The sequence below is a fragment of the Acanthaster planci genome, linkage group LG18 (assembly GCF_054643075.1).
Source record: "Acanthaster planci isolate LZ-2023a linkage group LG18, COTS_SCS, whole genome shotgun sequence".
Taxonomy (NCBI): domain Eukaryota; kingdom Metazoa; phylum Echinodermata; class Asteroidea; order Valvatida; family Acanthasteridae; genus Acanthaster; species Acanthaster planci.
In genome coordinates this window covers 5683154-5699853 of record NC_141794.1, presented here as the reverse complement: position 1 = coordinate 5699853, position 16700 = coordinate 5683154, and the positions used below count along the sequence as shown (strand labels likewise).

General features: G+C 42.0%; 1 protein-coding gene across 9 annotated transcripts in view; it reads left to right on the top strand.

The window, feature by feature from the left end:
* Positions 1 to 5508: 5508 nt before the first annotated feature.
* ptk2 (protein tyrosine kinase 2) overlaps positions 5509 to 16700 on the top strand; it is a 64597-nt gene continuing 53405 nt past the window's right edge. For 8 of the 9 annotated variants that reach the window (XM_087148412.1, XM_087148411.1, XM_022241394.2 and 5 more), the window contains exons 1-2: positions 5509 to 5664; positions 15958 to 16145. In XM_087148412.1, coding sequence (XP_087004538.1) covers positions 16044 to 16145 — 102 coding nt within the window. In that variant the 5' untranslated portion in view covers positions 5509 to 5664; positions 15958 to 16043. Of the gene's footprint in view, positions 5665 to 11625; positions 11689 to 15957; positions 16146 to 16700 lie in introns of all 9 variants that reach the window. The other variant, XM_087148410.1, reaches the window with a different exon arrangement.

Sequence of the window (16700 nt, the reverse complement as noted above, 5' to 3'; positions counted from 1 at the left end):
AGTGTTCTTCTTGGGTAAAAAGCATTCTTGGATATCATCCAGTTCTCCCGTCTCATTTTCTGATTTTCCATGGTCGTTGGAGGACAAATTTCAAGTAGCACCCCTTCTCTGAAAAATTTCTCGGCACATTACTCTTAACAGCTTGTAATATGAGGGTACTGTGATGAATAATACGTCCGATACGTGACAATAACTTTGCAACAATATTTGCATTTTATGACCAAATAAGGGTTTTGGATGTGCAGCCACTGCAAACACCCCTTGGGGGCCTGGCAACCATTCCTAAAGGTGGGGGATGCTCACGCACACTGTAATTAACCAAAAAGTGATTCTCTTTAATAGCTGTGAAATGTCTCAAAGATGTACATGTATATATTGATGATGACCTGTAACCATACAGACCGACTGCGCCTCTAAGTTACGTGCCCTGGCACGGTTGTGTTGAAACTTCTAGCCCCAACTTAATGAACTACTGTCTCTGCCATTTCAATTAAGCCAAACTAGCGGCTCAGTTTATTCAGAGAATGTCGCAAGGGAAATGCATTCCACTACCAACCGACGAGGAGGGACTGAAGTGACGTATGATAATGACGATGTTCACGCCTGATTCAGGGCGAAAGAAAGAGCACAGATCAATTCATAGGTTCATGTGTTATGGTTTAATGTTTAGATTAAAGTTCAAAAAAAGTTCAATTATATAACAATATTATTCCTATTTTTTGGGTCTACACATCATTTTTCTCTTTGAAGTGAGTAAAAAGCAATTTTGGAACATTATCTTATCGGTACATGTACATGTACTATTGCAGCGTCGGCGTCGGATAACCAGTGGGGCGCTAGCACAGTTCCACGGTAAAGCCGTATGGCGGGCCCTTACTGGCCAGCCCGGGAGACCCGTTGCCGTGGTGCCGCTGCAGTAGCGTTTTCGCGTTTTCTGAGTCACATTGTTGTTTTGGGTATGTTTTGGAGTTTATGCCTGACAAAACAGAGTGATAATAAAGCACAAAAACCCAAGCAGAAAGCTTCACGGTGTCTTTTGTCGGTGGGAGGAGACCCATAGAGGCGGTTCACGTTACATTGGTGGCAGCGGTGGGATGCTGACGAAGAAGACAGGTGAATTATTCTCTGTGTTTTTTCGACATGCACAACCCAAGTGACATTGGTCTGGCATCTGACTCGCCACTTGGTGGGGATGCGGGCTGGAACAGGTCCTTGGAGATTGTATGGGTCAGCCTGGTGGACAGGGAAGAACTTTCGGTGAAGTCGAGTATTTTTGCAAGGCCCTGTTTAGTGAAAAACCACTGTTCCTCACTTTCGACGAACTGGACTCCTTTTTCTTACAGGTCAGCCAAGAGGGTTTTACTCTGGAACCTGTGAGTGGAAAGGTAATGGTGACGGTGAGCCAGGCCAGACGGTTGAGAGACATACCATGCATTGTCTTCGCCGACGTGGTACGAGGTGTGTCCCCAGAGAATTTCCCTGTGCTGTTGACAGCGGCGAAGCAGACTTAATTATGCTCGAGTCAGAACATTGTCGAGTTCCGCCTTTCAGTGCAGCAGGAGTTGGGCTTAGTTTTGGGACACTTGACCATGTTTCTGTCGTACTAGTGTCAGGGCCCACAGGTAACCACCCCATGTTGAAGACGGCATTATGGCAGATATTCCCTTCCATTCCGGACTTAGTCAAGTTGTTCGTGTCGTTGCACCGGGAGCAGGGCTTCATCTTGGGACTCTCGTCCTTTCCCGAACCAGGTCTGCCAAGTGTCTGTCTGCCAAGTGTCCAGTGCCAGTGTCCACGGGGAACCGCCCCATGCTGACAACGGCAGCATAGCGGACACACTGTTCCATTTGGAACGTTGTCAAGCTGTGTCTGCTCTTGCGGCGGGGGCGGGGCTTCATCATGGGATTCCCCACATTTTTCACTCTTCAACTACAAGTTGCATGACTTACAAGAAACAACCGCTTGGTTCAAATACGGACCCAGTCTCCCACACTTGGTGCCCACAGGCGGTGGCGGCCCCTGAAGCAGGGGCAGGAACCCATCTGAAGACACCCAACAACTTATGCCGTACGGCAGAGAGAAGGAACCTCTCCACTTAAGCACTTAAGTCCTCCCACTCACCGTACGTGTGTCGAAGCCTAGCCTCCATTCAGAGCTGGTTCACCCTGCAAGAGTCACAAAGGCGGAGCCCGTAGAGTTGCACCTCATGCAAGTGACTGGCGCGGAGCCTTTGGATGGGCTCCACGTGGGAGTCAATGGAGCCGGAAGAGGTGCTCCACATGTGAGAGAATGGAGCCACTTCGCTCCTCACACAAGTCAATGGTGTGGAGACAACAGAGGTGCTCTGTTGGAGTTAATAGAGCACAGCAGCTTCTCACACAAACCAATGGTGCGGAACCGGCTGGGGGTGCTCCGTATGGCAGTCAATGGGAGCCCCCATCTCCTCAAACAAGTCAATAATGCGGAGCCGGCACGGGTGCTCCGTACGGGAGTCAATAAAGCAGAGCTGGTCCGTGCACAAAGAACCCAAAGAATGATATGTTTTCTCTTGGCCTGTGTATTGGCTGAAGTTGCACCAGAGATGGAGACTGAACCACGGACGGGAATAAAGACGGCATCAACCCAGCCGCGAGTGGGACCTCTGGTGCCAGTGGGTCGGACGTCTGCGGAAACCCGGTCCCTGGTGCTCGCTGCCTTGTTCGAGAACGAACAAGAGTCCTCAAAGGGGTCGGTTTAGCGTCAGTGCTAGGTGACCAGAAGGGAGCGCTAGCGGTAGAGCCGTGTGGTGGGCCCCACTGCAGCCCGTTAGACCCATCGCTGCGGCGCCGGCGCAGTAGTGTTTTATGAATCACATTGTTGTTTTGAGTGTGTTTGGGAAAATAAATGGCCGAAAGCCACAAAAATCCAAGCAGAAAGCTTCAGTGGCATTTATCGGCATGAGGAAGACCCATAGAGACTGTTGACGTTACACTGTGAATTCATCAAGATTCCGCGTACACTATACACTTTTATATTCCACTTTATAAAAATCGGTCACCCAAAATACCCATTTCAAGCACAAATTTAAGCCACTGGATAGAAAAAGTATCGTAATTGGAACCCGATTTGAAAGTCGTTCGAAGATACACATAAAAAAAAAAAAACCTTTCGGGGAGTATGCAGATATTGTAAAGCACCATGAGCATATTACATGTATAGTACATGTACTACGTGTGGCGGATCCAATTGCACGCTAATGGGACGAATAGATTTTCGCTATCAAAAATTGAATGGGATGCTTGTATTCTTTATGATATTTACGGAGAAAAGTGCAAGGGTCATGGTAAACTTTGCCAAATGTTGGAAAATAAATGCAGCACTTTAAATTAGTTACATGTATAACGAATTTATGCTGATGCCAGGGCATATGCTTTCTATCCACGAGAAATCAAATGACCACGACGCAAAAAAGCTCAATTTCGACTTAAGTAAAGCCAGTACGGGTGCACCCCCTGTAAATTTATTCCCACAAACTACATCAATAAATCCCAATATTTCAAAAATCGAAGTTCTTTTAAAAATACTTACAACTCTCACAGGTGTTCAGGTCCCACAGAAAACTGATGTTCGACATGTCCTCTTTCAGTTTCATTTAAATTTTCTTAGGGTTTACCGATGTTTTTTTTTTCAGTTACCGACTCGAGTCACTTGACTTGGGCTTGAGTCGAACTCGAGACGCTATTTTTGTGACTCGTGACTTGACTTGTAAAATGTCAGTTTTGTCTTATGACTTGACTTGGAATTCCAAAAAATTACTTGTGAATTGACTCGGACTTGCACATTGTGAACTGTTACCAACGCAAGTCAGAAAACTACTCTTTGTTCTGAAAATGATCAGCGTAAGACTTCATTTGGCTTGTGACTTTTTCTTCGGTCTTGTCCGTCCATACTAAGTCTGACTCACTTGGCTGTGGCTTGAAATCACACGAACCATGGCTATCTGTGGCCGTGACGTGGCGGGCCAGTACATGTACACCGTACCATAGTCTCGTGCATAGTTTCAGGCTGTAGCCAAGCGAAAATTCAGACGCGGCCCTTCGTCAGACTCCTTCGTCTGGGTGTAGAGCCCAAAATACAGTCCTCATATCTCATCGACAGAGCTGGCAGTTATGTAGTCATGTTAATGGCAAGCATTTGCTGTTCATGCATGTACAGTAAAAGTGTAGTACTAGGAGTACACATGCAAATTATTATCGAACAAAAAAGTGTAGGTGTGTACATACGTGTACATGTAACTCACCAAGCGAATTAAGTTTATTTATGTTGTCTAATAAAACTCGTAAGTCTTAAGTTCAAAGTCGCGGTTCTACCGGGGGAGGCTAGGGGAGGGATCTAACCCCCCCCCTCCAAAATTTGCCTAGCCCCCCCATCCAAAAATGAAACAGCAATAACGAAAGTTAAAAGGGGACGTCACATGACAAGGGTCCAGCCCCCACAATGGCTCTGTAAAACCGCGCCTGTTAAGTTACTGCCCAGCCCCGTTTACTTATTACAGCTAGATAAAATAATGCTCGACTTAACTTGTACTTGGACAAAAGACTTGTGGCTTGCTTGTGCTTGGACCAAATTGACTTGTGACTTGACTTGTGATCAAATGACTCGTGACTTGACTTATCTCTGCAAAAATTGACTTGTGACTTGACTTGGACTGGCAAAATTTGACTGGTTACTACCTCTGGAAATTCTCACTCAAACCAGACCATCCCTAAAATACGAAAAATTTCCCTGCTGGAAAAGTAGCCATTCATTCATTTGCGGCTAAATGGTTCCACTGTCGAACTCCATTGCCCTCAGAATTAGAAGCCCCAAGTACAAGCCAGAGGTTTAGTGCGATAACTCTTCGATTCCCTAGTTTCATGGCTCTAACAACTCTCTAATATAAAATACTTTGAGTGTATAACTTTTATTAATGAGCTTGCATACAGCTTTTGGGCCTATTTACAGGGTGCACAGTCCCTTTTGTTTCATTTAATTGATTTTTTTCCCTCTTTGGTTGTCGCATCACCATTGTTTTTGGATGTAACAGTTAGCAAAAGACGGGGCCGGGGTATCTGTTATCCTTTCTAGTGTAAGCATGTCGCACCCGCACTCTACGTATAGAACCCCTCCTTTGCTCCGTTTTTGTGCCATGTAATTCCATGTAAGGGCTACGAATAAGAAAAGTAAGCCCTGACCTAACCCAGTGAAGAGCCCAAACCCCTCCCCCCCCCAAAAAAAATAGGGCCACTGCCTATTAGTCAAGGGGACAGCAAGTACAGTGATGTAAAAACAAATTAAAATTCATATAATGTACATTTACGTATGTATCTGGTCAGTGTAAAAAGAATTGAGGGCGAGGGAAATACTATAGATGGCGCTATTCAGCTTTACCATAAATTTCCGGGAAATGGTTCTTCTCAATGTTGTGTACCTTGGGTGGTGTCCTGCTTCTACTGCGTAGTGGACAATGTGGGGATCGGAAACCACGGAAATGTCAGCAATGTGTAAAATGCTCATGTAGTTTCTCACACATTGTAGGCGGTGAGCTGAGAGGTCTGTAGGCTGTGTTCTGTATCTGGTTAGAAGTCAAGTGACAGATAAATTGTATTTCAAATGGTCAACGCATCATGGTTTTGTCTTAAGGTGGTAAGTGGAACAAGTTTATATGTACTTTTGATCGGTCCATTTCGTTGCTCCTTGGCCAGTTAGGTAACTCAGAATGTTTGACTCGGAGTATGACGACCAATTTTGACAATTCTCGGCGAGGCATGGAGGAAGGACACGGTACTGCTTGGTTAGCCGGTTATTTTACCGTGATGTTAGCCAGGTTATCATGGTTAGGCTTGTATCAGGCAAAGTTCATCATCTTCCTGTATTGTGCAGAAATGGAGAGAGTTCCATTTACGGATGCCGCTTTACCCTGTGCACCTATGCCACTGGTCTGAAAAATTCTAAGACTAAGTTACCGGTAGTTTACTGAGTTAGTGTTTCCTAGGTAGCCTAAACGACTTGGTGTTTTCCCCCCTAATTTTTCATGACATTTTTTTGTTTTCTGATGGCTAAGAATGGGCCCCTATTAACACTAAATAGGTCACTGTCGGGAATGATTACTGGTGTCCATATATGGTAGGTACGTGAAATAGTGGCTCATAGAGGGCGTCCTATACAAGATTTCTCATAACCTCATTACAATTAAGCAACGTAATTTTCTGACACCCATGAGAAATACCAGAATCAGTAACTACCACCCGGCATGATACCAGCCTCTCACAGCTCACTCCAAGGACATCTTTAAGTTCTCATTCATGCCAACAGCGCTTCGGCTCTGGAACGCCCTTCCTGCAGACGTCATAACAGCTCCATCGGTGGACGTCTTCAGGGCACTCATTTCTGCCAACTAGCCCCAAGATGGGAGCTCTTTTTTACTTGCACTTAATGTTTTACTTTATTCTGTCACACAAAAATAACGTCCCCCTTGCTTCGCATGCACCTCGCTTCACCTCAGCGTTTATATCCAGAAGTGGACATTGCTGAGTATCAGCATAGATGTAGATGTGTTTGGTCCTTTTCAGCATGTTGCGTCTTTGAATCAGTCTATTGCTCAGTAGGGTAAGGATGTGTGAAACTAGACTTACTGATAACTGGCGATGTTATTTCTGTGCAAACCAATGTCACATTTGTTTGTGTGGGATGTTTTGAAGTTTTGAAAATTGTAATCTGAAAATTTTGCTCGTGGATTTCATCGATAGTTTACTCAAGGAAGGATAGTCTAAGACTAAAACCCTATACATGTAGTTCGTAAACTACACGCACATGTATTAATCTACATTTGTTGAAATTTTGGTGGAAATTTATCAAATACAAAAAATTGTGTACACTCTGCCGAAAAATGATGGCCACGATTGCGTGATAGAAAGTGGAATTTTGTCGCATGATATACTTTTAAAATAGGAATCATTGGGTACAAATCATAACCAAAATTACTTTTTAAGTAACATTTGAAGTGTTACCATGCCCAATCTATACTTGTTAGGATACAAAGAATTAGCCAAGTACAAAGTGAATGACGATGGATATTTTAAGCTTCCCTTTTTGGACCCTTCAATTGGATGGATTCCTTGCTCATTGGCACAAATTCTCACTTTTTTGTAATTTGTTTGGTCCTGCAAATTATTTTTGAGGGGTGAGTTGGAGTTTAAATAAAAATACTGGTAGCATTCTTTATTTTTCTCTCGTTATATTCATCTGTAATAACAATGAATAAAATCAATACATTTATAAAGTGCCAAGTCCATATAAATGCTCCATGGGGCATAGTTACAACAAAAACCAAAAATAATCACATTAAATTAATACACTTAAGATTAAACAATTATACTCAATTGTTGAACAATTATTGTTCAGTTATTGAACAAAATTTTCAAGTTCATTCGATGCTAAATCCCCAAGAAATTTTCAACTTAATTATTCCAGATATTTAATAAGTTGTGAAATGATAAGTCCTGTAAAAAAAGACTTCAATTTGGGTCACAGTTTTCTGATACAACATGTCGGACACTTGGACGGGAATATTTAATTCCCCCAAATTTTGTAACTTTTTTTAATACTGTATACATCCAACTGAGCTGATCTTGCATTATCTGATTGCATTTGCAAAGCTCTTTTCAATGACAAGTACTTTATTTTCATTACTCAAACTTTCAAATTTCATTTCACACACCGGTACCTACATGTGTGTATGGAACTCTTCTGCATATACATACATGTACCTCCACAGGAGTATACTCGCACATTAATTGAGGCTTAGACAAACAGGTGCAGGCAGATCTTAGAATTAACCCTAACCCCCCAGGGACCATTAAAATCATGCATAAACTTGTTGGGTTCAGACTGGTTAGGATGCATGCACAAAAAAGACAAGTGTGAGTAAAAACTACCATACGTTATATACATGTTGCAGAGCATGCAGTGCACCTTGGTATAAGCCTCCTTACATGTTACAGAACTGCAAGTCACTACGCCGTGTGATTACAACTGTGCAGCCTTACAACTTTTTATGGGATTTTGAATGCAGCCAGTGGCATAGCTAGGATTCTACTTGTGGGGGCTGAAAGGGGACACCAGCATCTTGTGGGGGGTACCAGCTTTCAGTGTTGTGGGGTTTTTTTTGGGGGGGGTTAAACTGTTAACCTTGTTCAATATCCATTCATTTGATTTTTCTGGGGGGGGGGCACCTGGGGGTGCTGGGAATTTGTGGGAGGGGGGACATGTGCCCTCCCCTGGCTATGCCACTGAATGCAGCCCAGTTATGTTGTATTGGGGTATTTCAAAAATTCCACTTTCTCAATCAAATCTTCCCCCAAAGCCATTGTAAAAATGTAAGTGATGCATACTGGTACTGGTAGGCCTATCCTAGATCTCTAAATCTAATGACTTACGTGTACCTGTATGGTTTTAAGACTATGTGATGGACTATTTCCATCAAAAAGTTAGAGCTTTTACTTACCACCCTTTAATTCTCGTGATAAAACCGACCCAAACACATCGCACACGAGGGTGATGAATTGGTTTTTAGACACCTGAGCAATTTTCAAAGATGTTGCACTGGGATACCATATTCTACTCAACTAGTGGTCTCCTCAGGTATGCTGCTGTGGATTGATTGACCATTGATTCTTTCTATGGGATGTCGTTGTTGTGGTGAGCCATTATGTTGGAGTACTGAGCGCTCTCTGCCTTATTTGGCAAAATGTAAATACATACGGCACAGTGTATCACTCTGCATTCAGCTTGGGTCCTCACTAGATTTTGTGGCAAGAACGGTCAGAAGTATTGCTCACGCTCACAACAGCAGCGTTGGAGGGATGATGACATCATGCACAATTGTAAACTCCCAGGGCACTCAAAGAGCAATCTTGAATAATACCTGGTTGCTCAGCAAGGCTCCTTTGTGGTATTTGGTCTCAGAGTCTCAAGGGTAATAGAGGTGTTTCTTTTACGTTCACCACCTCCAAGCATGCTGAGGCATGCCGGACTTAGTAGCATATTTTGACGACCAACTAATTTGTATCGTGTGGGGCTTAGAACTACTGCAGCTATCCAATAAGGAACAGTGACACCCCAGTGATAAAGCACTGACCAAAAACAAAACTCCAGGTAGTTATGAGCTGCAGTCTTTTTATACAGAATCTAAGACAATTATAAAAGTCGGTGCACCTGATTTCAGATGGTGGCTGCCTGGCCGTGGGTGAGACATGATGGAGACACTATAATAGTGCATGTACGTGTAAGTGATTTGTGAAGTTTAGATCCACTTTAAATAAAGTTAGGACTGCTCCATGATTTGCTCTAAGATTTAATACCACAGTGCTTGTCAGAAATGTTTGGACATACATGTAATTGGTAGATTGAAGCGATCATTGTGGTTTTTCCATATGCTCCTTTACAGCCATTGATGTGTGATCATGTGGAAGTGGTCAAATAACATTTTAACCACAGACTACCCTACTGAAGCATGTGTTTATAGTAATGCATGTAGATAAGTGTATCTGGTTGGTGACATGAACATGTACATGGCTTACAAGTTAATTGTGAACTGTCATATACGTGTACGTGTGGCACATGTGCACAATCTTTACAGAAGTATGGGTGATTAAACTTGAATCACTTTACAACATGCACACTAGAATTTACCGTAGGCGCCCGTAAACAGGCACTGAACAAAAATACAGGCATGAGTGTCTGGTACCATATGTATAATAATGGTCTGCTTTTCTGGGAGAACATTTCTATTTTTTGTACAAAGTTGGCATCTACTGTACATGTACCTTTGCCAGATGCTTGTTTTTTCCTTTTTGTTTATTACATATGAACAAGGACATGTACATGTACATTACCTGGTACCAGAACAGTACGTACATGTACATTCACTAGAAAACTCTTCAACTGATGTTTGCATAGACAATGGACATACATGTACATGTACATACATGTACATGTAGCAACAACTTGCCCAACAGGTGTCAGGAAGTAAAGTGTACAGTGTTATGGATGTTGTGTAAATAATGAGAAACTTTACCCAGAAAAGGTGAAATGAAATAGGTTACCGTCTTCATTTATACATTGATATTTACAGGTATTGATTTGTGCATGCAATAGTTTTTTCATGATTATAAAACTTCAAAAACACCTTCCAATCGTGACTTTAGAAAACATTAAAGAATAGTCCTAATTGTTCCGACTGGGGCTGGCGCAACAATAGAAATTTTCCAGTAGACAAGGGATTTCCTGTCTGGCCCTGGAGGTCACGGTTTTGGTGTGTTCACAATGGAGGCTGTTCTTGAAATGATCTGCGGGTGAGAGCTGGGCCAAGTCTCGTTATGAGTCAACCATCTGATGCAAATGTTGCCCATCGTGTGTTTGAAAACCTTAGATTATGAGGAGGTAATGTAGCTCATGTGGTCATGTGCAGTGTAAATCTACAGTGCAGGTGGTCACAATGGACTTCCCCCATACACATGTATGCACATGTACTTCAGGGACAAAAAATGAGTTTGTAGACACATACCCTGGTAGGCTACTGCATGTACATGTGCGCTAATGTCCGTGAATATTCACAGCAGGAGGCCTGTGAGATCAGTGAAGTATAAATTGTCTAAATTTGTTTGGAAGAGCCTACTGACCCTTCCAAGTTCAGTGTGGTCAGTTCTTATATACCGGTAGCGCATATCACAGAATGTCTCTATGCGCTTATGTCCGTTTTTAGGGGTCCATTTATTTTCGTGCCCCTGACACATATGACATATGATTTTGTAAGTTCAGGACACATTTTCTAATTTCCAAGAGTGCTAAATTAATGCAAATTACCTGCCAAACAAATAGTAATAGTTTGAGATCAGTTGTGGTGATGTGGTCGGATGTAACAGGGACACAAAATTGCCACACTTTGGGCCCCCTAATTTCCAGAATTACCCATGTACATGTACGTAATGTTAAAGAGGTGCATTTTCTTTGTCGCACACACTGCCACACCGCTGATCAATAGAAACACAGGACGCATGCATACATCCTTTACCTGTGTCAGTGGTGTCCCTGTGGGATCGGTAATGAGGGCAATTCAACAAGGCCATGTCTACTTGACTGTAATCTCAACTATTCAATTGTCACTGATTCCATTAAGCTAATTACCCCCTGGCCTGGGGGTGGGGGTACAGGTCACCAGGCTTCATTCATCTAACAAATCCCACTCCACTTGGCTCTGAATTGCAAGCAGTTGGTTGAGGTAGGAGGCTCTTGGTACAATGCACATGTGCTTGACTTGTAACAGGAATATGTGACGTCATTTCTGCTTCTTCATACTAGCCCGTGAAACCTGGTGCGCTACTTTTTTTCAGTAGCTGGGGTGACGAATGATTCATGAAGAGGGGACAATGCAGTACACCATTTAAGACATTTCAAAAACGGGAATCCATTACGTCGCTTCAATAGCTTAGTTGGTAGTGATTTGAATTCCAGATCCATAGTCCCTGGTTCAAATCCGACCCATTTGTACTATTCATTTTCCAATTTTATCATTGTGTTTGGGATTTCCTTTTTCAATTGATGCAGAAACAGAGTCCAAGCATGAACCCTCTAAGAGTCTTGAGAAAAATAGCAGACCAGGTTTCACGGGTTAGTATCTAGTCACTTCTCGTATCGTAGGGGTCTCTATGTGCCAGGTGCATCAGGATAAAATATCTGACTTAAGACTATCAGCTGCATTATGAAACGACCCCCCCCCAAAAAATGAACACAAACAAATGAAAAACTTTGATTTTATGTAATATAAAAATAATGGTGTTTTTGTCTTTCTTGCATCAATTGTAGTAACCTGACTTACCATAATACATGCACAAATATTTCCCTCCCCTCAAGAATATCCTTCTATTTGTTCTTCGAGTCATAACTCATCCAATGTTGCCCAAAGCTCACGTTCTTAAAGCCTACATGTACGGTACGTGTGTGGGGTTTGATATGTTTCCATTGCAGTTAGCATATTGCATACCTGTAGTAAATTCGCACATGTATATTTTATACAAGAGTTGAGCTGATAGCATTCCTGTATAATCCAGAATAGCTGTGACATGCTTTATGTCCATTAGATAATCTGCCAGGAAGTTTAAAAGCTGATAAAGGTAACAACTACTCAGGTCAGGGGAAAATGCATGGAATTACATGTATATGGTACACGACACGTTGGTGTACCGTACATGTACGGTATATTCATGCAGTACATGTACAAGGCTGTAGGCCATATGAAAAATCTATGAGCATTTACATTGTACACGTATTCTTGCTGTAAATCTCCCTGGGCTTCTGTTTTTAACATGTCGTGAGGGTACAATGTACATGTACATGTACTGGCCCTGGTAGTGGAAATGGAATGCATCATGGGGTGTATATATGCACCTAAGGAAAAGGGTGCTTGTTAAATCACCAGTTTGTTTGGTTATTTTGTCAAGCACAATGTACATGTAAGTGATGGTCCCTAATATATTCATGCATTGATCGGCATACATATGCATGCACTTGAAAAATTAATGATGCGGCGTCTATAAACAGACATGTACATGATCTGCATGGAAAGAACAAAATTGAAGATGGCATTGTTAACAAAGCAAATGACATGTACCTTGGAGCCTGGACGTGTGATATGCCCTTGTAACCTTCAACATTGACCAGGTGTCTTGCGTCTTCCTTCCTGAATCACCTTGTGCATCTGCTTGCCAGAACAATTGTTCTGCTGCTTGTCATGCATTGTATGTTCACAAAGTGTGCAAAAGTGTTGTTGCACGTAGTACTTTAAAAAATCTTTGGGGGCACTTTCGGGACTTGAAAAGAAAGAAAACAAACTACTGAACTACACTGAACCATTCCAAAATTGTCCGAATCAAAGTGATTTGAACTGAACCAATTCAATCTTTAGGACGGATATATCCCTCCCTTCCCCCAAATTGTGGAATGAAGGATAGTGCATTTGTTGACATGTTTAAAGTTTCCCCATAAAAATAGGGGGGGGGGACAATTTTCTACATTTTTTTACTTCTTTTTGTTCAGAGACAATAATATGTAAGTCGAAATATTCCCAAAACATTAATGTATATTTTGCTACGAAAGGTCTAAACTAGGCAGCCAAATCTTAAAGCTCAATGGTCTCTTTTAAAACATGGTGGGGGGAAAAGAGAAATTTTGGTAGACCACCAGGCCACTTCTGTAGGTTGGAGAATGTTGCATGTACCAGTATATTTTATAATTCAGTGAAATTACCCTCAGGTAAAACTTGACACGAGCATACTGTACTGTAACAAACACGTACATGGCACGAACCAATAAATGCGATTAGAGATATTGGTACTATGGGAAAAGTGAAATGGGAAGTGGTTACACTGAATATGTACCTGTACTTCTTTAAATGACTGGTTCACATGAACTCCAGTCCAGTAACTGAAACCGGTTCCCTGCAGGGATGTAATTCAAGCATCTTTTCTTTTTCTTGACCCAGAGACCAACCTGTGGGTCCTGGGAGGCTAGCCAAATTCAGTCCATCGCTTCTCCCTGCAGTTATGAAATCTGGCATTTTATGACATGGTTACGGCAACAGCCCGATAAGTCGTTCGTTCAGCTGTTTTTCTAACCTCGGGCTGATGGGATGAATCATCCCTTTTCCCCTGAAAGGGAGACACAGGGAGCCAGACGAGGGTGATGTGATATCATCTCCTAGGGTATCGGACAAATTTTAGGTGACATTTTAGAAGTCTCATTCATGTTAGGATAATAGGCCCGGTGTCGAGAAGGGCACAGTATACTAAAGCAACTCAAAATGCTGTGTATATGCTCCTCCCCAATGATAACCATAGTTTTATCCAGAGGGGTGCCTGGGCACCTTTTGGACTGTTGGCACCTCACAGGGCCATTTTGGACACATTGTGTTTTTACACAAATGCATGTAATTTGTAAAAGCATAAAACATTTATGTGGCAATTTGGATGCCCTGTTTTTCACTCCATGGCTAATGTGAAGACTCAGTTTGAAATGCTGGCTAAAGCCCTGACATGAAACCAAAAGCCAATTTTTTCAGGGCTGTTAAAGGGTAGCTGCAATGAATTTTTCTAGGCACCATCTTTCTGCCACCTTGCACTCTTCCTCAATGTTTGAACACTCTGTTACACCCCATTTGGTTAAATGCAATGAAAATTGCATTTTTTAAACTTAAAATTATCCATGCTCAGGCTTTCCTGGACAGATGAGGGCACTCTTGCAGTGATGTCATCCAGGGACGACATACCTGTAGTTCTTTGCATACATGTTCATATAGGTTTTTCTATTCAAATGTGCACCCATAATTTACTTATTGAAAAGCATTGGTGCTCACTTATTTTTACACACACAAACAATAAGCGATCAGGAAAGAAGAGAAAATTTAGTCCAGCAAAATCTACATGTTTTTTTGTGTACGTACAAACCAATGTAACATTTAGGCTTTCTTCTTGGGATGACATCACAGTTTTGCTCATGAATATGGAAATACTCAATAGCATAAAAGGAAAAATGGCAGCAAAATACCCTTAAAATAGTGAAACAAAAGTTGACAATAAAGACACAAAGGTTCATTTTGAAGGGTTGTACTGAAACAAATTGACTGCAGAGCTCTACGTGTACCCTTGAAACAGAGAATATTGCTGGGCATGTCTGCTGCTGTGTTTAACCATCCCAGGTTTACGATGACCTTCTGCTTCTTTGGTCAAGCACAAGAGTTCCAATCATCATTTGGTAATAGCTACACAGCATCTGTTGTCTGCCTTAAATGGCCATGCAGTGTGAGGGCAACCAGCGGCCTTCTTCCAGACTGCTGCCCACTGATATGATGGCATCAGATGGTTGGGTGAAGGGCTTGTTAGATGGGGGGAAGGGGAGGGTGGGGATGCCACTGTGACCAAAGAGGGGACAAGACCTGCATGTACATGTACATCGAATCGCAGTCTTGATACTGTACGCATACATGTACCGTACGATGCTTAGGATCTGTGTATGCTGTTGGATTGTGATGTTGGGCATAAAGTTGAATAAGGCTGAGTCAGCTCAAACAATTGATTATTATTCCTTCAAGAGCAGAAGCCAAATGCACAGAATTTTACACAAAGTAAAAAATCAAAATTTTGAAGAAAAAAAATAAATTTATGATCCTTACTGTTCGGCATTACGCATTTACGGAAGCTGCCCATAAGACTACTTATAACATCTTGAAATATGCTTTGAGAATGCAACTTCGTAACCGAATGATTGAATTTTGCCGTTTTTGAATTCTGTTGCCTGTCACCTCCAAATAATCAGTTTTGAAAATAAATATTGGAATATTCAATGAACGATCGAACATCTGTACTGCCCTAACATTGGACCGGCGTGTGCTCAGTAAAGGATGCTGACTTTACGTGTGAGAGGCCTCAATGTGGTCTGGCATTGTTGTGGTGTGCGCTCTTTTGTATTAACTCTGAGTACAGGTACTAGATAAGAAAGAGCAAAACAGCTGAGATCAGCTTATCAAGTCACAAGTGTGTATGCCGCACGATATTTTGGCTAGTAAACCTACTGTACTTGCATATTTTTAAAATTTTTCATATTTGACTGCTGATTAAGTTTTGATCCCTTTTGGTGCGTAAAAAATCATATTCAGTGGGAAGATTTGGATCTTTTTTACAAGAGCGCAGTTTCTGCATGGTTCTCACAGGATAGCAGGCTACCGTACATGTACATACATGTATTAGTGCATACATGTATGTACCATACGTGTGCATTCTTGCTCAGTGTTACTGTATTCGGTCTGTTCTCTAGATATTTTCCTGGTCGTGATAATTAATCGCTGTGAAATATTTGTAGTGATTTATTTTGCTGTTCCCGCTTCAGGTTCTCTCCTGCCACAACCTCCTGTCTAGTGGCTGACACGACCAAGTTTCGCACCTACTGATAGATGACAAGAGGGCGCCCTCACTATGGCGTCCTTCAACAGGGGAGCCGAGAAGCTGACGCTGAAGATCTTTCAGCCCAACGGGAGCTTCAACTCCGTCAAATGCATGGAGACAACTGATATCAAGGTACATTGGCTGTGTGAGTGACCCAGGGTGGTGGTGGTTATAAGGTGACCTGCTTGTGGACATAAATGTGTGAGCCCAGATTGGTTTGGAATCCAAACACTGCAGATCTACCGGTATAATGAATGTTGCTTTACATTAGTAATTATAATGCTTTCCTCAAGCATTTGTTGTTTATACACATTTGACTCAGTTGGTTTCAGTTGATGAGATTCTGATGTAGTTACATGTAGTTTGTATACTGCCAATCCAGATCCATCGAACATTGCTATGACAAAGGATATTGTTTGTTTAAAAACGGTACATAAGCTCATAAAAAAAGCAACAGAAATTGAAATATGTCCAAGGCTGTTCAATGAATTATATTGAGTATGCTTTTATATATACGTACATGTATATCGGCCGAAATATGGTTCATAAAAAATTGCCTTTACTAAATTGAGTTCAGACCTGATTTAAAATTGTCAACAAACTGGGGCTCAAATATTGTAGTTCAGGAGTTCAATCCAGGTTTGATATATTTAGACCTCAGATGTGGGTCTGAGGTTAGAGATCAAG